Source organism: Ambystoma mexicanum, chromosome 11, assembly GCF_040938575.1.
Source record: "Ambystoma mexicanum isolate Mex_15411 chromosome 11, UKY_AmexF1_1, whole genome shotgun sequence".
NCBI classification, from domain to species: domain Eukaryota; kingdom Metazoa; phylum Chordata; class Amphibia; order Caudata; family Ambystomatidae; genus Ambystoma; species Ambystoma mexicanum.
Genome location: NC_090934.1, coordinates 1,180,835,770 through 1,180,857,273, shown reverse-complemented (window position 1 = coordinate 1,180,857,273; position 21,504 = coordinate 1,180,835,770). Strand labels below are relative to the sequence as shown.

General features: G+C 46.0%; 1 protein-coding gene across 13 annotated transcripts in view; it reads right to left on the bottom strand.

Moving 5' to 3' along the window:
• The window catches only part of CSK (C-terminal Src kinase), a 914,950-nt gene that overhangs the window by 112,307 nt on the left and 781,139 nt on the right, over positions 1-21,504 (bottom strand). For 9 of the 13 annotated variants that reach the window (XM_069624501.1, XM_069624495.1, XM_069624502.1 and 6 more), the window contains 2 exons: positions 2,832-3,027; positions 2,045-2,251 (listed from right to left, as the gene is read on the bottom strand). In XM_069624501.1, coding sequence (XP_069480602.1) covers positions 2,045-2,251; positions 2,832-3,027 — 403 coding nt within the window. The remainder of the gene's footprint in view (positions 1-2,044; positions 2,252-2,831; positions 3,028-21,504) is intronic. The other 4 variants (XM_069624504.1, XM_069624505.1, XM_069624506.1 and 1 more) reach the window with 2 other exon arrangements.

The window sequence follows — 21,504 nt, the reverse complement described above, 5'->3', positions numbered from 1 at the left end:
AGACCGGCAATGGCTACAGGATGCATCACTTACACGCAGTCGTCAATTGCATACACAGAAACCTTGAACCAAACTCAGAAGCTGCCAGTCAAGATGGAGGCCATACAATTCAGAAATCTATTGCAGAAAACTGCAAAATGAAAAAAGGTCATGTGAATGACGGCATGGGAAGAAAAATAGTGAGTTGCATGATGCTGGCAAGCACCGAAGTAGAGCAGGTGGCTGTGCATTTGCCCGAAAATGCTTGTTGGGCAAGAATATATCCCGTAAGCAATTTACATCCTGAAAGAAAGGGGGCTGAACATACCACTACAAACATTCATATCTCCAGAGATGCTCTGATCGAGGGGCATAGGCAAACTGAATGTTTCTTGGAGCTTAACTTGCCAGTAAGCACAGGTTGCCGTGGCCTAATTGCTACAGATCTTAAAGACTAGAGTGGTTCATGATTGTAGTTGACAAGAGCATTAACTAGGAAAATGCATGCCGACAAACAAAAGAAAACATGAGCCAGGTTACTGATGCAGTGAAAATGTTAGCATTGGCATAGCAAACATCCTGATCTGTTGACTGAAGAAAAAAAACCTAGGTGATCTTAAAACAATTTATATAGGGGCTCCAGTGATGTGGGCAAGCAGGGAGGTGTAAAATATACCTTGGCAACATGCTTTCTTTTTTAATGACCTGAAAGACATTTTCTGTATTAACCATGAGGTGAAACAAACTTCTGGAATGTTAAAAAACAGAGTGATAAATCAGTGCCCACACCGAATAGCCGAATAAAAAGGCACATTTGAGGATTCTGGCAATCTGTAAATGATCTTCCCTTCAGAGTTCCAAGGGCCCGTATGAAGACGGAAAAAAGCCAACAATTTATGCATAATCCTCGAAAGTGTGATTGGGGTGATTATTTTGTAAAAATGAACATTTTTATGTTGAACATCTATTGAGGGGAACACACTATGCAAAGTCATGCATGCCTCATGTGCAAGCCACCTCCAATGCATTCCAATGACCCACAAATGCGGACACCGCTCAAACTTTTGCCACCTGTGAAGTGCCCTAAAAACTGCCATGCTGCTGCCTCGTGATTGGACAGAGTCTGTGAAATACGTGAAGGGGCTAAATCAGTGAGAGAATGGTTTTCATAGGTTTGTTCACAAAACAGTTGCTCAGAGATCCAATAGATGAACATGCTATGCAGGACTACTTTAAAGATGTGAAAAAGAGGAACAAGGTTCGTGGAAGAAAGTCATTTCCAATTGTTGGTTATCTTGCCATTATGAACTCTTCACCCTGTGTCAACTATTGTTTGGGGTCTGCAGAAATAGGACCTATCATTCAGGTAAACACTGAAAGAGGTCTTTGCTTTCAGCCATCTTCTCCCAACAAGCCCTTGAAAGGTTCAGACTTAGATCAGGTTTTTCCTTCTATTCAAATTATTGGCATGCAATAAGTTGGCATTTTCGACCCCATGAGACATTTCTGATAAGAATGTTCCAGCATAGCCACTCAACTTCCACCCTCACCCCCAGGGGTCAAGACATAGGATGGAGGCCTCACCAAAGTTAGAACTTAGCAAGTGGCAAATTCTTCACATGCCGTCACTGCTGCAGTGGTGCGCGATTGCCTACAAATTGACATTTGGAGCATTATAGACAGTGATTAGCTACATTAAAGGCACAAACTCACACACAGGCAGAATATATAATGTCAGAACATGCATATTGGTGAACATCAAGCAGCATGCAGCTATGGCTTAAGACCATCCATGCTTAGAATAAACACTCCCTGGCTGATTTCATGAAGGCCACAACAGTCATTTTCCGAGCACTCATGTTTTTAAGGATACAACAACCGACAAGCAATGCATTTACACAGAACGCCAGTGGAGGAGCGCACAGTTGTGTCATTTACCCCTACTGGTAGGCTCTGCAGAAATTATGCAACTCTCATGGGCATGAGCGTCCATCAACAGAGAGGACAATGGTTTCCAACCGTTTGTCAAGTCTGGGTGCTGCATGTGCCTTGAGCATCTGCTCACCTTTTCTCGAAGCGCCTCCGGAGACGTCCATTTCACAGGAAGCTTCCCCATGTCTTGTGCAGGCAGTCCGCAGTCGTTGACTTCATTGTCTGCTCGTAGCCAATCATTTTCGTTGCGGACTCCAGAAAGGGTGGGACTGTGAGGCTTGGCAAGTGCCATGGGAGGATTAGAGTCAATTAACCACAGGAACCAAATGCTCGGTTTACACTGTGGCGAAGGGTGTGAGGAGGGGGTAGGGGAGTCGGGTGAAGAAAGGAGGTGGGAATGAGGCCACATGCCACTTAAAAGAAGCTCCATCTGCTGCCGGGCGATGCTCTTCCCAAGCTCTTACAGAAGCAAATATACATGCGCAGAGCAGAATTGAAGAAATGTCTCTGAGGACATTCTTAAACATATATGCCAAAATTTGGAGTTCGACCTGCCCAAACGCATCAGGCAATAGAAAGTAAAGTATAAAACAGCTCTGGAGTCGGACTAGATAACCCATGAAATTGAAAAATGGGGACATGCAATATTAACATGACGATAACAAAAACCAAAACACAAGTTCAGAGAGGAACGAGAAAAAACAACCTCCTGATGGCGTTAAAATCCAAAACTGTCTGAATTAAACATGCTAAGCAGAAAAGGTCACTACTATGTGTGCGCCTTCCCCAAAACCTTTTGCTGAACAGGGAACAAGTCACCCCCTCTGTGGAGGACAGTGCTGTTCATAGCCAGGCACAAAAGCGTGTGGGCCATGCAGGGATCCCAGCTCCACAAGTAGCCCATCCACCATTTCACTTACCTTCTCGCGCAGTGCCTCAGGTGCAGTCCACTTCACTGGCAGCTTTCCTGTGTCCAATGTAGCAGATGCCTCCTTCGTCAGTCCGAAGTCGCTCACCTTAGCAATGTTGTCATCAGAAACCAAGACATTTCGTGCTGCAAGGTCTCTGTGGACAAAGTTGTTGTCTTCCAGATATTCCATTGCCTCAGAGACATCCCTAAGAAAAACAAAAATGTTAACAGCAACCCAAAGAGGCATTCCAGATCGCAGCAACCAGTTATGCCAACAAACAGCAATGAAGACACACTTCCCATTGTTTTAGGACCTGGAAATACTGGTGCTGGTTCTTATTTTTATTATTATATTGGTGTCTTATATACAGACATTAAGATTGCATGAGTGCTTCTAGGCGCCAAAATCATCTGATCACAGTCAGGATGTAAAAGCATGTGAATACCACTGACATTTAATCCAGGTTAGTAAGCAAATACTTTGAAGGCACAAGAGAGTAGGTTTCAGAATTGCTAAAGAGACAGAGGGGGCAGGGTCAGTGTGTGGGCAGGGAGAGTAGCGATGAGGGTTGGAATCAAAGTAAGTGCAAATTACAGTAGAGGTAAAAATGCTATGGGCTCTGAAAGTGCATATCAGTTAAGTGGTTTATAGTCATAATGTCGAAAACAATAATGTCGACATCCTATACATATAATGTAAAAAGTCATTTTTTAGAAAAAAAATGTCAATTAGAACTATCAACACCTCACCCAACACCCCCCTGCCACCCCTATGCCACCCCCCCCACCACCCTCTCACCATTTACTCAACACATTCTAATTATATATTTATTTATTTATTTTTTCAATAAATAAACAAAAAGAGTATCATTTACTATGGGGGCGTCCCCCCCCAACCCCCCCCTCACCCAACACCCCCTGCCACCCCCCTCTCACCCCTCATTCCCAACACATAGTAATTATATATTTATTTATTCAATAATTAAATAAATAAAAAGAGTATCATTTACTATGGGGGTGTCCCCCCCAACCCCCCTCACCCAACACCCCCTGCCACCCCCCACCACCCTCTCACCCCTCATACTCAACACATTTTAGTTATATATATATATATATATATATATATTTATACAATAAATAGAACATTTCGAAAAAATGTCAACATTATTGTTTGTCGACATTATTTTTTTCGACATTTATTTTTCGAAATTTTGACTGTCGACATTTTTACTGTCGAAATTATGACTGCCCACCCAGTTAAGTGCTAGTCTGGTAAAAGGTAGATGGAAGGCGAGAGAGAATGAGAGGCAGGAAATGTGTTTAATTTTTTTATTGGTTTTAACAACAAACAAAACATAACCAACACTCCCGACATTTCCAATTACATGCTTCTTAGCTTACATTTACAGTGGCAGGAAATGTGTTAACAAAAGTGGAAGGTGGAGCGTCTCTAGGGTGTCTAAGCGCTTTTATACTTGAAAAGAGGGGTGGCCAAGTGAGTGGAGTCATATTGGTGAAGTGTTAGGTGTATGTAGGTGGTATGTAGGTTGAAATAGGTGGTATGTAGGTTGAAGTAGGTGGTATGTTAGGTTTGTGATTGAAGGTTAGCAGTGTACAAGTCTTTGGGTAGTCTGGTAGTTTGTTCCATACGGCTGGAAGGGGGCTAGGGGAAATGGACGTGACTATGCCTCCATGTTTTTTTGCATGGACAATTAAAAGGTTTTAGTTCAGTCTTATTTATTGACTGCAGGTATCTGCGTGGGATGGGAAACTTTAGGGATGATCTGAGAGGCTAGAAGAGTGCATGGTCTTGTGGGTCATGGTTAGGATTTTGAGTTCTATTACAGTTATGATGGGTAACCATTTGAGTGTTTTTTGAGCTCGAGTGATATGGTCGTAAGGCTTGAGGTTTAGTACGCATCCTGCAGTTTTATTTTGGACAATTTGGGGTGAGTGTATGTAGTGTAGGGACAGACCCTTATAGAGAATTGCAGTATTCTTTTTTGGAGTGTACTAGGGCATTAGTGGTGATGATTCCCAAATACCTAATGGCATATTGTCATTGCACAAGTCCCTCCCATGAAACTACCCAAAGAACATGCTATGAAAAGTCATCTAAACAGAATAAGGTTTGTGCCTTGGGAGTTCATGAATTAAATATACCATCCTCTAATTGTCATGATTCTGTCTTAGATAGAGGTCCGAACCCCAATGTTAAATCACAAACCTTTTACATAACATCCCCTAACTCTGACAACTCTCAGTTCACAAAGCAATCAAAACTAACTAAATGTCAAAGGACCAGAACCACTAGTTTTGGAGTTCGGGATCCATTTTGCCTGTGGTACTGGGACGAGGAAGAGGGACTCAAAGTTAGTAAGGATCAGTGGTGCTATTGAACACAATGTGCGGTCTAGTTGTTGTAGAGCAAGGCACCCGAGCGGGACATTTAAACCCAAGAATGAGCTACAGCTGGAGAGAGACACGGAAGGAGTAGTAGAGGCAGAAACAGTCCGGAGTTCTGGGATTGCCGTAGAAGCAGAAGGAAGAGTGCCAGCTGAAGCCGACGAGAGAAGAGAAGGCACGCAATACTTAAGAGTGCAAGCAGCAGGAAGCGGCTTTGCGGTCGGCAATGGGAGAAGCCCAGCCATATGGGAGATGTGCTTCCAACCCAACATGTGTTGCTTTGGGGTGCAGGAGGATGCGGAGGCCCAACAGAGCTGGCAGAGCTCCGGAGAAGAGCAGTGCAGACCGCTGAAGTTACACAGGAGCTGGCAACGGAGTGGGGAGAACGCAGAAGGTACGCTGCAGCAGCAGAAAGTGAAGTAGGGACGCCAAAGGAGACCAAGGAGTTGGCCTGAAGTTAAAGGTGACCCCGGGGTGCTCCGAACAGGATATTTGGCAGTAACCAATCATTCTGAATAATTAACAAAGTATGGAGGCGACGGGGTGCAATTTCCCTTTTATGGGATACCAATTTAGGAAACCTGTAACACGCATTGCCAACAGCCAAAAGGCTGTAAAGAAGCAGTACAAAGGTGACAAGGGCGCAATTCCTCTTTTATCGGATACCAACTTGGGGAACCATGTAACCCACATTGCCAACAGCCACGGGGCTATCAAGAAGCAGTCAAGAGGCAACAAGGGTGCAATTCTCCTTTCTCGAGTTTCCAGTCTGGGAAAACCTGTAAACCACATTGCCAAGAGTCAAGGGACTATAAAAAGAGACAGTCATTGTTCAACCCTCCTCACATGAGATACTGGTGTGAAGAACCTTCAAACAAATATTGGCACCAAGACCAATTGTAGTTGCAGGAGTTTTCTTTCTTGCGGGTGAGTAAACCAAGAAAGAAGATGATGTTTTGAAGAAGTGTGGTTGTGTCAAAAAAGTGTGCTCGGAAGAACTTGTTAACTATCATTTTGACCAAATGTTGTATCACCAAAAGGTAGTTGCTATGCTATCCTGACAAAGGTATTCCATTTGAAGAATAAGTGTGATATGCTAATAAATGGTTCGCATCCTGAGGAAAAAAATTGTGAGAGAGACATTTGCCTTACCAAGAGATATTGTGGAGGACAACAATGGCTTTGATTTTTGAACAAGTGTTTGTGAAAGAGACATTTACTTTACAAGTGGAAGGACGCAGTGGAGGGAAAATAGCTTTTGTATTGAACTGAACAACAGAACTTAGTTAAATCAGAACTTTTTCAAGGGTACTCATGAATTGATCCAGGGGAAAGGAGCACAACCCTGGTCACAAGGAGTACTTTCTAAAACCTATAAGTTTGAACTTTTAAACTGTTTTGCTAAATTGAAGACAGACAAATATTCCTTTTATAATTTTGTTGTATGTATTAGTGTGAGGGTCAGAGACATGTTGGACACTAGGCCATCTTTTGTTTAGTTTTGCTAGGTAGGGACGGACATCCTTGTTAGGATGGGAAAGATAGGCGTTTATCTCACCCCTTTCCATTTAATAAATGGCAAACTTTGAGAAAACTATACCTTGGTGTCCTTCTCGCATTTCTGACCACTCACATTGGCGAGTACCTTTCTGAATATGCGCAGGAGGTAGTTTGTTTTTTGGTGAGGTCTTTTATATGTGGTTTAAGGGATAGGCCAGTGTGTGATAGAGGGTTCCAGAGCAGCCCAGCAATCTGGTCCTGCCTTTCGTTCCAATGATTGCTGTGTTCAGAGAGCAGCCATCTAGTAGTACAATGCATTCCAATGCTGCTAGGTGGGTAGGCCCTTTGGCCCCCTGGAAAAGGACAGGCGGGCCCCACCGGGCTTCGGGACGGTCGATCCAGAAGAGAGACAGGTGCCAAAGGCCGGGGGCAACACCCCCAGTCTTACTGGAGCTCTGGCCAGGCTGCATTTCTGTCTGGGGCAGGATGGGGAACAAGCTGGGGCTCCCCGGGGCCGCCACTGGCTTCGGGGGGTGGTCGACCCACATGCAAGCAAGACGTCAAAGTCCAGATGTGCTGCCTAGAACTCTGGCCAGGCTGCGTTCGAGCTTTTCCTTCCAGGGAGGGACAAGTACCTCGCTGAGGCTTCCCGGGACTGGCGCTGGGTTTGGGGACAGTCAACCATTTTTCTTTTCTGTTTAGGTAAGCACACCCAAGCAGGTGAGGTCTGGTTTTCGCCGGGACATCTTTGTGAACATGGGAAGGTAGTACATGTGGTGTTTTGCAAGCGTTCTGGTAATTTTCCAGTGGGAAATGTGTGAAAATAGTATATTTGTTGTCACATTTACAACTTTGCAGTGCATTCTGGGTAAAAAATGATGGCGTGATTCTCACAAGTGATGCCTCTTTGGATTGCCATGTGTGTCTCCTTTTCTGAAATGGAGGGGGTTCCCTGGTTTCCTTGGTGGCTCGGACACCCCCGGCCCAAATCTGTGGGGCATGATGAATCTTGTGTTTTCTGAACAGTTTGCATACCAATGGTTTACCTTTGTTCTTTTCCGCCCAGGTAAGCGCACCCATGCATGTAGGTCTGGTTTTCATCGGGACATCTGTGTGAACATGGGGCATGTGGTTTTTGTGAGCGTTTCGGTCATTTCCCATTGGGAAATGTGGGAAAAAGTTTATTTTTTGTCACATTTATAACTGCAGTCCATTCTGGGTAAGACGTTCTAGCACGATTCACACAAGAGATGCCTCAGAAATGCATGGGATTCCCTGTTTTCCATGGTGGCTGTGGATTTGGTCTTCCCAGGGTGTTTGGTGTACCAGTGGTTTAGCCTTTTCTCTTTGTACTCAGGACAGTGCACCCACACATACAAGGTACCGTTTTCATCCACATACCTGTGGAAAGGTAGGACATAGGTTGTTGCCCATGTGTTTCAGTGGTTTCCTGGTAGCAAGTATCTTAAAATGCTGTTTTTCCCAACATTTTGGACTTCGCTGGGCATTCTGGGTAATACATTCTAGCGTGATACACGCAAGTGAGACCTCTTTGGATTCCGACGGGTGTCTTTTCAGAAATGATAGGGTTCCAGGTTTTCCTTGGTGGCTCACACCCCAGTCCTAAATGTTTGCCCTGCCTGCAAGACTAAATACAATGTTGGACTGGTTTTCTCAGAGCACTTGCCATACATCAAAAGATGTCACTCAAAGGCCACAACATTACACAATTCTTTCTATCTGTACAACCTCGCCGGAGCATGCTTCACGCCCCCCTCGGCCAGGTGGAATGCACGCCTGGAGGCCGTGCTTACATCTCTACCCCAGCTCGAGGTAGGAGCACCTCGTCTTCCTGCTGATGGCTTTTTTCACCTAAAAAGAAATTGCCGATTTTGAAAAAAGAAAGGAAATCTTTTTATTTTTCTGAAAAAGTGTGTTGAAAATTGCAGGCTTTATCAACGCATCGCCTGCCATCATCCAAATTGCTGCATTTTCTCATCTGAGGCAGCACTGCAGTGAATTTTCCACTCCTTGTGCACCTTTGTACTGTTTGCCAACCTCACTGCATTTTGAAGATGGCCAACGCATATCCATCGGTGTTAGGGCTGCTTGGAGTGCCCCCTCACTCCCCCTCTCCTTGCTCATTGGCCACTTGGTGCATCTTCTGGCCAACTGGGGACCGGCAGGCTTTAGCCTGCCCCCTCACTCCAAAGGACCACTTCCTAACGCCCCTGTCTGCTGAATTTAGCCTGTCTAGTGTTGCTACATTTTACCTGCCCTTCTGGATAATCGATTTTAGTTGTGCTTTATGGCTGTTTGTTTTCCCACAAGGCACACATCCCTCTGTCTCTTACCACCCCCACCTCCAAGTGCATTAGTGCTCCAGCCTGGAAAGTGTCTCCCCCCCCTCCACTTCTGCCTACCATGTCGCTATCCATCTCTCCTATCCTCTCCAACTGCTTCACCATCATCTATCCTTCTCCTATCACTAAATCTGGAAGGAAGAAACTTAAGCAGGAATCTATGGGCTCCAACCCAGGCCTTCCTAATGTGGACACCTATGTCACAGCTTCCACCAGAGAGACCGTCACTGACATCTTCGTTAACTCACCTGATCTATGGACTCGCTACATGGTAGGCCTTCTCTCTCCTAGCAACTTCTCCCATTAATGGTGGCACTCGCTGGGAGGTTCTCTGCTGGCAAGGTTTGTATTCCGTACCCTTTGGGACCACTACACACAACTATGACTACAGGTGTAAGCAAAACCAACCTTTGGTATAAGTCTGTACTACACAGTTTTGGTAGTGGAGCTGAGCAGTTTATCTCAAGAGGGGAATGTGAGCAGTAATGATGTTACACAGAGGTCTACAATCACAAGTGTTCAAATAAACTCTTATACAAGGTTTCTTTGATAAATACTTATTAATGTATCTGTCAGTTATAAAACACTCATAAGACGGAGGCAATTATATAATCACACCAAAATACATTTCAACACTATTTCAGAAATACTTTTCAAGAGGAGTAAAAGGCAAAGATTATTAGAACATGAAAGGCTACAGTTATTCTTAGACAGTGCAAATATTTAGAGTTCACCAGAAGAGTCAATTCAATTCAATAGGATAGGCCAAAGTCAATGGGCTAAAGTCTCGGATAGGATACAGCAGTTCTGGTAGATAAACAGAAAAGTCTCTGCAAAAGTTCTTTAGGAATAGTTTGTAGCAAGAAGAATCATATGTTGGGTCACAAGCTGATTAGGTCTGTCAGTTGGGAAAGTTTGAGGCACTTTCACCGTGAGAGGTCAAAGTACTCTGTCTGATTTTACAGTACCTTTACAAATGAAGAAAAAGATGCAGCTGGTGACCTCTGTTCCTGGGCCACAGTCGTGGGGACAAGAGGGAGGACGTCGGGGGACTCATGCACTGAGACTGGTCAAAAAGCTGGCAACTGGCAAATCCTCAAATCCGGTAGCTGTAGTCAAGCACACAAGCTGCTGTCCCTCTCCCTGGTTATTCAGTTTTCCTGCAGCACTCTGAGGAAAATACAACCAGCTCCGAGATTGGTATCCAGGTGGCTTAGTGTCCAGTTGATTGGTCCCACCAACTCAAAAAGGGAGAAGTCGTCCTTGCAGGGCTTCTCTGTCGAGATGAACTTGGCGATTCGGACCTACAGCAGAGCTTCACCGGGCAAACCAACGGTCCAGGAGTTGCAGCAGCCGCCCTCCAGCTAGTCTTCGGTTCTTTCGTTCCAGTGGTCGACTCTGCCTTCCAAGCCAAGAGACTCTCCTTTTAATCAATTCTCTCCCATTCATTCGAGCCCAGCTGTCCTTCACCAGCAGGGTGGCTATCCAGTTATCCAGCCAATCACCAGAGTGCATTTGGGTCTCCTAGGAGACTGAGCACAGGGCATTTCGGGCACCTCCTCACTTCATGCCCCCCCCAGAATTTGGGTGCCAGAAGCGGTCTTCACTCCTGAAGCCCGCCAAAGGCAAAGGAACAAAGGGACCAAACCTAGTTTGGTACGCAGAGACAAACTCTAGAAGGACATTTCAAATAAGAAATGGCGAAAAAAGAAGACCGGGACCTGTTTAAACTAAGGAGGCTAAAACGTCACCTTGAAAAACATGGCTCCCGCAATTTAACGCTACCGGTGTTTGCGTTTTGGAAAAATGGTAGTTTGTTGTAAAACCACTGCCACCAGCCATTCTGAGAGGAAAGGGTAGCATTTGACTGCTACATGAGTATCTAGACGGGTGGAACATCTGACAAACTGGCCTGCTGCCTCCTTCAAAGGCAATATCGACTCTGTATCCGCTCCAAGAAAAGAGTCTTTATTCAAGCCTGCATCTCTGCTTCTTCAAACACCACAGCCAAACTTTTCAAAGTCTGCAAGGAACTGGCCAATCCTGCAGTCGCCTCCTCCTCTGTCACTCCCACCCAGGACCTCTGCTCGGCCCTTGCAGCACATTTCACCACAAAAACGCAAGACATTCTCCCCCCCAGCACACAGATCTCTCTCTCTCTCTCTCTTCCCCCCCCCCCCCCCCCCACCTGATGAGGTCTACATACAAGTCCGGTCTAGGAAGGCCTTGTCTAAGCGAGTGGACCCTTGCCCTTCAATAACCATAAAGGACAACATTGACTCATTCGCACCAGCCTTGGCTGACCTTTGCAAATTCTCCTTTTTCACTGGAGTTTTCCCAACTGCTCTCAAGCACTCCCTTGTGCACCCTCTGCTCAAGAAACCCTCTGCTGACCCTACCATTCCGTCAAACTACCGCCCGATCTCTATCTCACCTTTCCTGGGCAAACTCCTGGAGGAGCTGGCTATTTCTCAGCTAAACCTCCACACTGAATCAATCAGTTGTTTCCATGACCACCAGTCTGGTTTAAGAGCATCCAGAGGCACGGAAACTGCTCTTCTGTACACCCATGAAGACCTGCTGTCAAATCTTGACACTACTACTCCCTCTGTCCTCATTCTCCTTGATCTATCCTCTGCCTTTGACACGGTTAACCACAACATCCTGATCTCTTGGCTTTGTGACACCCTGGGAATCACAGGTCAGGCTCTGGCTTGGGTAACCTCTTTTCTCTCAGGCCGCTCATCCCAGGTCAAACTTGGTGCCTTTATCTCGACCAACACCCTCTAAACCTGTGGCGTTTCCCAGGGTTCGAACATATCCCCCTGGTTCAAGGCCTACATTGCTTCCGTGGCATGTGTGATTGCCACTTTCACCTCTAATTTCCAGTGTTATGCAACTATTCTTCAGGCTACCCTCAGTCGCTGCCTCCTCCTCTTCACTCATACCTGACTGCTATTCAGTCATGGTGTGCTGCAAACGACCTTTGTCTCAATGCCAGTAAAATGGAGATTGTTCGCATTGGGACCCCTGCTCCCGCTTTCCCCCTCTCACACTGGCCGGCATCATCTTCGACTCCACTTTTTCCTTCTTCTCTCACATTTCTGACATCTCAAAAAAGTCTATCAACTACACCTCCTCAGAGGCACTCACTTTCCCCCAGCGGCTCACTGTCTCCAGAGCCCTGGCTCTGCCGAGGCTGCACTACTGCAACAGCTTCTTCCTCAACCCTCCCTGCTTCTACCATGCGCCCTCTGCAATACATCCAGAACAGAACAGTGAGACTTATCAAGCCCAGGGACCACATCTCTCCAGCGCTGAAATCCCTTCACTGGCTCCCCGTGGCGGCAAGGATCAAATTCAAGACCCTCTGCCCTGTCCACAAGGCTTTCTGGGGCCTGGACCCACTTACCTTCAAAGTTGCCTTCCTAAATATTGTCCCCCCCCCCCCCCCGAGCCCTCCGCTCATTTACCACCAACCTTCTGCGAGTGAGTTGATTCTCAAAGCAGAGATATGGAGGGCAATCCCTTTCCTCAGCAGGCACCTCCCTTTCAAACAGCCTCCCAGCCACCCTTCGTCTTGAGCCTGACATTCTTACGTTCCGGAAACTCCTCAAGACCTTCCTCTTCTAGTGTTCCTTCTCTCTCAACCTACCCTGCTAACCTTGCTCTCTGATCTCCTTCTCTCCCTACTTTCCATACAATTTACTGAATGGCCGCCTGGTGTACCTCAGTCTCACAGGTCCCAGACACCCCTGCCAGTCCTTCTGCACTTGCCTCCGGGCCCTGCACCCCACCCCTTCACTGCACTTGTAATAAATCCTTGAGAGCTTCTCTCTCTGCACTTCACCTGTCTATAACGACTTGGTTCACTTGGTACCCTGCCTCTCCCTTACCCTGCCCGCACTTGCTCAATCTGTATACAGCCCTGTCTAAAGATCGTTCTGTCTGTCCTCCCTTTTTTTCACACCTTAATGTGCACTTGATTAAGCCGCAGAATTGCCGTCAGGCCCATTTGCTGTATAGAAACTTAAATGTATTATTCACTTAATATGCCTATACAAACCGTTATCGTCTCAAAGATTCAAGGGCTCTGAGCGACTTTTGGTTTTTTCCAGGTAAAAAGGATTTTGTTCCTTCGTTCGCTTCTGTGGTTTTCCAATGGCTAACGCATCAAAATATTGTACTTTTCCAACTTTTCCTATTGGTCGTGCATGCTGGGTAAAAAGATTCTTCTGCAAGCGACAAAAGCGAGATGTATTTGGATTCCACCAGGGTTTCTCCTTTTGAAAAATGCATGGGGTTCCCACATTTCCTTGGTGGTTGAGATTTCAGAGCCCTCAATGCATGAGCATTTCCCATGCTGGCACTTTAGCCATTTACCTTCGGCCCAGGTCCGTGGATGCACACATGTGTGGTACCTTTTCTATCGCGACACCTGTAGCAACGTGAGAAGGTAGGCACTGTTTGCCGAGCATTTCAGTGTTTTCCCAGTAGTAAATATCTCAAAATACTGTATATTATCAACTTTTTCACATTTTCCCAACACTTCTGGGTAGGAAATGATTGTGCCAACAATGCACGCTGGGTGTATTTGAATTCTGTGTCTTTTCGAAAATGTATGTGGTTCATTGTTTTAATTTGTGGGTGTAATGCCCCAGCCCTAAATCTATGGGATGCCCACATGGCCCAATACACACTTCGCAGAGCGTTTGCCATACCTGTGGTTTAGCCATTTCCTTTTAGGACAGGGACATGTACCCAGTGAGGTACCTTGTGAGGTACCTTGGTTGTGATGATGTATTCATAAATGTCCTAATGAGCTTTGTTACACCACCCTTTAACTTCCCAAATGTGCCCTACATTCAGTCGCTGCTTTAGGCAGTGCACGCTTTTGTGACCAGCGTAAGTCACCTATCCTTCAATGTCAGTCTGTGTTATTTAAAAATGTATCTTTCATCACCACATTGGTTTTATTTTTAAATGCTAAGTAGGTAACTTTAGGTGGTCAGCCTAAATGTACTCTGGCTTGGGTTTTGGCTCAGGGTATTGCTTGTTTTGTGAAACATTACGAATAATGTGTGATTTCCCAACTAGAAGTGTCGGTGGAATGTAGGGGTGCATTACTTTACTGAATATTCATGGAAGCATTACCTTACAAGTGCAAACATGTCCAGCGGCATACTTTTTTTCCAGTCATTTTTGCAATTTTCTGGCAAATTACAGGAATTATGGGTAAATAGCTCTTGCCTGATCTGTGCAAATGACCCCTTCCTGAACTTGGAATTGTATCTACTTTTCGGAAATGTATGCCTTTCTGTGTTCCCATGCAGCATTCCTACCCTCTTCTTCCGTTCCGTGCAAACGTGGTCTAGTAAAATAAAAAATAGGAAAACAATCGCCTGACTCTCACAAAACTGAAGTTATGCTTCTGAAAAATACAAATTTCCACTCAACCTGGTCTTAAAAGGTTGGATAATTGTGAATACAGAACTGCAACCCTTTTGTTCATAGCTCTTAAAAGAAATAAACCACAGGTTTTTTTGTGCATCATTTTATCGTCATTGTCTGAAAAAACACAATACTTTGTCACTTTTTTGTTATTTTCTCACACCCCAACACAGCAAAACACAAATCCTTGGTGGCGTTACGACCACCTGCATTTGGGAAAAAGAGGGTGCAAATTTGGCCAGGATATCACTTGTAACAAGAAAAGTGGATTGAATGCCAACATAACGAAATTTCCAAAAAAAGGCTCACACCCTGAAGAGGTCTCGGGAGGATAGCTCAGGGGCAACGTGCTCGCCTTGGAAACAAGACGACACGGAGCAACACAGGTTTGATCCCAGTATCCGCGCTTAGAATCCTCTGGGTATTAAGCATGTTATAAATAACCTATCATATCATATAAGAGACGTCTAGAAGGATGCGACAGGTAAGAGTGCAGATAAGAGTGCTGTTATCTAGTGTGAACAGGATATGTTCTCTTATGTATAGAAGCGCGATTTCAGTGCTTCTGCAGGGTCTGAAACTCAACTGATTGTTGTGGAGGAGGTAGTGCGATTCTGAGAATTGGGCTATTTGTTGCATGCTAATTTCGACATGATTTTTGCTATGAATGGTAGATTAGAGAATGGTATATATTTAGTGTTCTTTTCATCAAGAGTAGTCTTTTTCAGGAGTGATCCAATAAATTGCATTTTTACCCATGGGGTACGAGCCAGTTGAGAATGAGGCATTGCAGAGCTGTGCTATTTGCGGGCCAGTAGGGATCTATTTTCTTGGATTATGGGTGCTGGGCAAGGGTTAGCATTAGTGGAGAGTGCATTGATGTTTCTTAACATGCACAGATAAAATACTCCCATTACTAACAGGAAATTTACTTTCATATTAAATATATCGGTAGCTTTGCATGTTATACAAGACGTCTTAAATATGGACATATTTTTGAAGTCCAATTCAAGAATGTTAAGCCCGGCTGCCACAGAGGACAAAAGGGGCAATTACAACACTGCTGGTGACTGTTGACTTTAATGAGCCTAGACTTCATTACATTATTTTCACCACTCTGAGAGGCACAGAAATCAATATGCCTATCAGATCGATTACCCAACTTGCCTAAGGGACTCGGTTTGATCACTTGCTCCTTTTAGAGACTTACTAGGACTACCACAAAGGAGATTACCATTAAAAAAACACAAATGCATAGAAACGCCACACAGAAGTCCCAAACAGAAGACTTGTCCTATATAGAGGGTGAAATAGAATAACTAGAGAAGATGAAAGACTTTGTTCAGGCCATCCAACAGCAGTACCATTCCGCAGTGATTAATCAAGAAAGTGTGCATTGGACTTCTAAGCTTAGATGGTCTTGAACTTAATGTAAATTGCCATTAACAGTTGTGCCAGGATCTTAAATATGACACTGTCAGAGGGGTGCAGGGGTGTGGCGGAGGTCAGAGGGATCTCAGTCCCCCACGCCCCAGAGTGCTTGAATATATTGTAAGGAAATTGATATCACTGTCCCTACCACAATGCCTGCAAACCTCTTTCCTGGTAAGGTCTAATCTTTTTCAGAACTGTAATTCCCAGAATGCACCTGGTTGCTACAAGGCAAACACAGAGTGGAACCAGAGAAAAGGAATCATGACTGGAGTGAGAATGGACTGAAATGTGTCCTTCCCGGAAAGAAGGAAACATCCAATATTGAACCAACCAACCCCTGATGCACCCCAGGGTAAAGGGAGGAATACCAAACAAGATCTGTATGTTGAAGGTTACTTCAGAAAATGTGGGGGCAGGGGGCCTGGAATTCCTCCCCAAACTCAGTGGGAAGAAAAGTTCAAAGTTGGAAAGTTCCACAGGGAAAACTAGCAGCCCGAGCAAATGACTGCCACCAACTGAAAAAGAGGTTGGGGCTAACAGTCTTTTTAAATGTTTCCAGGAGAAGTCCCAACCCCCAGAGGAATAGCTTAGCCAGAGATTGGTCAAGGGAAGCATGTTATATGGAGCACTAATGGGAGCCGAGAGGAACTCCGGAATGGGGTTAAAATCCCAAACAGTTTAAAAACAGAAACAAAAGACAGCGACAGAAGGGTAGCAGCGAGTAGAGGTAGGTGTAGTGCTAAGAGCAAGGAGTGTTAAGAGAGTTGAGAGACCAGAAGGGAGTTAGAAGGCGGAGAGAACGTGAGAGAAGACAAAAAAAGGGAGGAGAGAGGTTAGGGTCAGTTGAGGTGCGCGTTGGCCATCAAAAGGGAAGACCCTTGAGGACTCTTAGGGAGTTCCAAAGGCCTGCTAGGCGCTCCCCCCCCCTTTAGAGAAAAGGGGTACACCAAGAGAGCAGGACTCACCCGGCAATCATTTTACTGGCAATTGGGAATCGTCATGGGGAAGCCTGGATTATTGAGTTGGGAAGCCATTTTGAGCTCGAGGTAAGCAGCATTGACAACCTTAGTCTCGAACCCCAATTGATTCTTGATCACAAATTTCTGTTCAAATGACTATTCATTACCTCTTCACTGTTGAGTTTTTTTGAAGCAACATGTGACAGAGGGCCTCTTGGATGGACGGAGGGTCTAATCACATTGGGTTAGGTGAGGTTAAATTAGATCTTCATGTACCTGACTGGTCATGTGGTTTTGGGCTTTTTTGAAAGTCGCATCCAGTGGGAAATTCGACATCGGGCCATAAATGTATTTATTTTTATTTCTTTACCTCCGGCATCTACAGAAGTACGTGATACATTAGTGAAATGCAAGCGTAAACAGAAGGATACAGTCAGACAGTGTGTGTACAGACTGGCAAAGCCTCACCTAATGTTACAGGGAGCTACATCCGACAGCATGAGTCAAATCGGTAAAGATACACAGACTGTCGAAGCCTCACCTCATGTTACAGGGGGGCTACATCAGACAGGATACGAGTCAGATAGGTACAGGTGCACAGACTTGTAAAGCTACACTTATGGGGAGCGGGATAGCTACCAAGAGGCTGCCACACAGTAAGAACTCCGTAAGTATGGAAAAACTAAGTAGTGAGCATACGATGAATGTCTCATCCATTCGAGTGGCACTCTAGAGTCACCTTGAGCACAGAAACGAAAATGATTACACAGAAGTAGGAACATCTAAATTCGATTTTTTTAGACAAGGGGCCTCATTACGACCCAGGCGGTAAGTTACCGCCTGGGCCGTGACTTTACCACCATGGCGTAAACTACGTTTACGCCATGGTGGTTGGCGGACTTACCGCCCCATTCCGAGGTCGGCGGGGCGATAAGTCCCCAATCCCCATTTACCCTTCCCCATTCCCATTTTTGCCCCATAGGGCATAATGGGAGTGGGGAAGGCGTTAATTACACCACCGTAAATTACGGTGGCGTAATTAACTCCATCCCTTAGCGCCATGGATTTTAACACCTGCTAAAAGCAGGTGTTAAAAGCGCCATGGCGCTAAGGGACCTCGTAATTGGCGGTAAGGGGTCGGCGCAGCTAACGCTGGCGTAAACCCCTTACCGCCAGGGTCGTAATGAGGCCCAAGGCATTTTGTCAGGGCACTCAAAGGCATGCATATCATTGTGGTGTTAATGGGAGTTGTTCCCTTCTACCTTGGAGACCCCCAGCTCTTTTCTGGACTCTAGGACTTTTTATCTCATGTAATTTTAATGTGATTAATTTTCTGTGTTTCTTTTGACTTTGGAGTCTGACAAACCCCATAGGCATAATCTTTACATTGTGTCACACAGCACCTTCAGTGCAGTGACACAGGGAAGTCTCTTAGATTTCCCAAAGGTTTAAATACCTTCTCTTGGTGAAACTACTGTTTCCAAGAGCAGTGAAGTGAAATTGACTTTACTTACATTTTGTAATGTTCTAGACCCAGCACACACTATCTTACTATAGGGTGCTGGAGGGGTTGCTTATTATCCCCTTTGTCTAGTTTCTCATGTAACATTTTTATGTTACCCTTTCTACAATGAATGGCTGGTGGCAGTGGTTTACTATTTACTACCACTGTGTTTTACTGCGGGCTGCGTTCGCAGCCTCGGTAAGGCCCCCATGGGTGCCCATTTCGTCAAAATGGCCCTGGGCGTCTTTTTCGCCATTTCTTTGAAGAAAGGTCTTTCTTGAGATTTACTGTGCACGCCAAACCAGGTTTGGTCTATTTTTTCATTTTGTCTTTGGCGGGATTCACAAGTGAAGCCCACCTCTGGCTTCAGTAGGTCTGGCAGGGGCAGGAAGTGAGGGAGGTGCCCGAAACTCCCAGTGCTTAATACCTGTAACGCTCACCTGATTCCCGCAGAGGCGCCGGTCTTGACTGGGTGAATGCCGTATCTTCAAAGGTGATGTGTAACACACGGTTGGCTCTTTGGGCTGGACCTCTGTGCACTGTATGTCTGACTCGAAGAGTAAGATGTCTGCAGATAGAAAATATGGGATTAATGAACTGGAGTTATTGGGTGCCTCTCTCCTCTTCCCTTTCTCTTCTCCTGTAGAACCCCAAAGGTTAAAGCCCTCACCTTAGGTAAGTGAACGCCGAGCTCTCCATCTGCATCGGGGCAGGGTGCCGTAACCAGTTAACTGCACGAACGGTAAGTTCTGGGCACTTCAAATGTCTTAAAAGTCTTTTGTAATGATATCTCTTGTTTTGCAGGGTTCCGGCGATGACGGATGGCGGGCTGATGAGAGTTGAGGATCGAACCCGCGTGAGGAATAGAAGCGCCTGGAAGCACGTAAGTAAGCGCTTGTAGCCTGCTTCACGATGCGCACTAACTGTCCCTTTTATCTTGCAGGTACAAGTTCGGAGCTTTAGAGAAGCTGAAGGGTGCTGGAATACCCACTGGATTCGGCGTGGGAAGGAGTAATGGCACGTGAGTAATAAAGTTGCCCAATGTCTTTAAACGCACCTTCTTTTGTCTTTCAGATGCGGGATGCAGCGCCGAAGGCCTCCGGAGCGTGAGAAGAGCTGGTAAGCTTTTGTCTTTCAGATGCCGGAATGCAGTGCGAAGACCTCCGGAGCATGCGAAGAGTAGGTAAGCCTTTGTCTTTCAGATGCCGGAATGCAGCGCGAGGCGTTGGTGACAGCCGATGGACCAGGTAAGAGATGCGCTGCCACTGAAGACCATAGTGCTAACCTGTTCTTTCTTGGTCTTTACAGGTGCTGCTGAAGACTGGATTCCAGGATGGTAAGCCTTTGTTCCCTTAGGCCCAGGATCAGAAGCAGAAGACACGATGAGCGTTCTGCTGCAGAGAATGCAGAATAACACAAAGCAAGATTCATCCATCGGGTGTGGTTTAAATAGCCTCCTGTAGTGCTTAGGTGTCTCCTTCCACAGCCACGCCTAGGTAAGAAAAGAGTTCCTGCTTTCCAGAAGAGTTCCAGTGTTCTGAACCTAGGGAGTGGCTCCTGCCCCACCCAACAGGAAAAGTAGTCCCAAACAGAAGAGGATCAGGGGTTCAACTGGCAGGTAAGTAAGCAGCATGGTCTGCTGCAGGTAAGTCCACCCAAGCATTATGAGCCCGGCGCTTCCAGCGCTGGGACTGGGCATCTTTATGAGCCTGGTGCCACTGGCGCCAGGACAGGGTCCAAAAGGTCCCAATTGGGACTGGCTGGCACTCGGAACCGGGGTTATGGGTCTACTTCCAAGGGAGTAGGGCAAGTCCTGATCTTTTGGAAGCAGAGATCATGACAATACCCTTGGTTACAGGAATACACCCAAAGGGGATTGGCCGGCTGGCTGTCCGGCAAGGACAGCCACCCTGCTGTGTGATTAACAGCTAGGCTGGAATGAATGGGAGAAACCTGCATAAAATGCGAGGCTTGTTCAGAGAGGAATTGCCATAGCATTTCGGTGCTGGACTGCCCTTGTGGGCGGGACAAAGACTGATATGCAAATGGATATTTCCCATCTGTGAAGGTACAGTGAGCAAAAAGCAATGGCTGCGAACTCTCAATGTGGTTAATAACCACTGAACAGGTTATCATGCCTTGTTCTTTCGAGAGAGGGGCGCCTGCTACCTCCTTTTTTGTAATCTCCTAGTTATGGCTGGTGGCAGTGGACGTGTTCTACCAACTATTGTGTCGTTTTTATACCACACGCTAAGTCTATAGCCTTGTAGTGCACGATAGGGGCCCTCAAGTACCAACTTGGGGCTGTCCTTTTTTCACCATTACTAGCATGGTTGCTCTTTGTTAGCCCTTCTACCATGCTGGGAGGGCGGGGGGTAAGTTTGTGTGTTTTGGCTTTGGCGGGAACCCTGCGGTATCCCCCCACTATGCTCTAGAGTGACTGGGCAGGCAGGAAGTGGGAGGAGTCTTCCACCCTCCCTGTCCTTTGTCTGCCAGAGTGCCTGGACAGGACCACCTCTCACAGGGGGTGTGGCTGTCCTGATTGGACAGCCAAACGCCCCTTTATGTAAAATGCTGAGAGAGATTACAGAGGAGTGTGTGCTGGAACTGTATGAAAGGTGAGGCTTCTGGCGTGAAAAGGAAGTCAACCACTGGAAGTTGAGGCAACCAAAGAAGACTACCAGAGATGCCTACAAACCCTTTGCAACACCATGAAGCGACCACTGTTGTCCTGATCCCATTTTTTGTGCGACAGAGGAGCTCCGAAGTGGAAGACTTCGTCCCTTTCGCGGGTGGGAACAACCAGTCACAAGACTAACTTTGAATTGAGCCACCTCCCAAGGTCCTAGGAGTTTCCCCGAGCTGCAGAACCACAATACCAGGAGACCTGCTGCCCAATTCGAGTGCATCGTCGTGGAAAGGCTGAATCGGTCCAACTCTTTGCTGCGCCTGTAAGGATACTGCAGAGTTCCGATCCAACTCGTCCAGATCTCATCAGAGTGTGGGACTGCATGAAGCGAAGAAAATTGACTGGGCGATCCGTGTCCTTTGCTGGTGCTGCAGAAA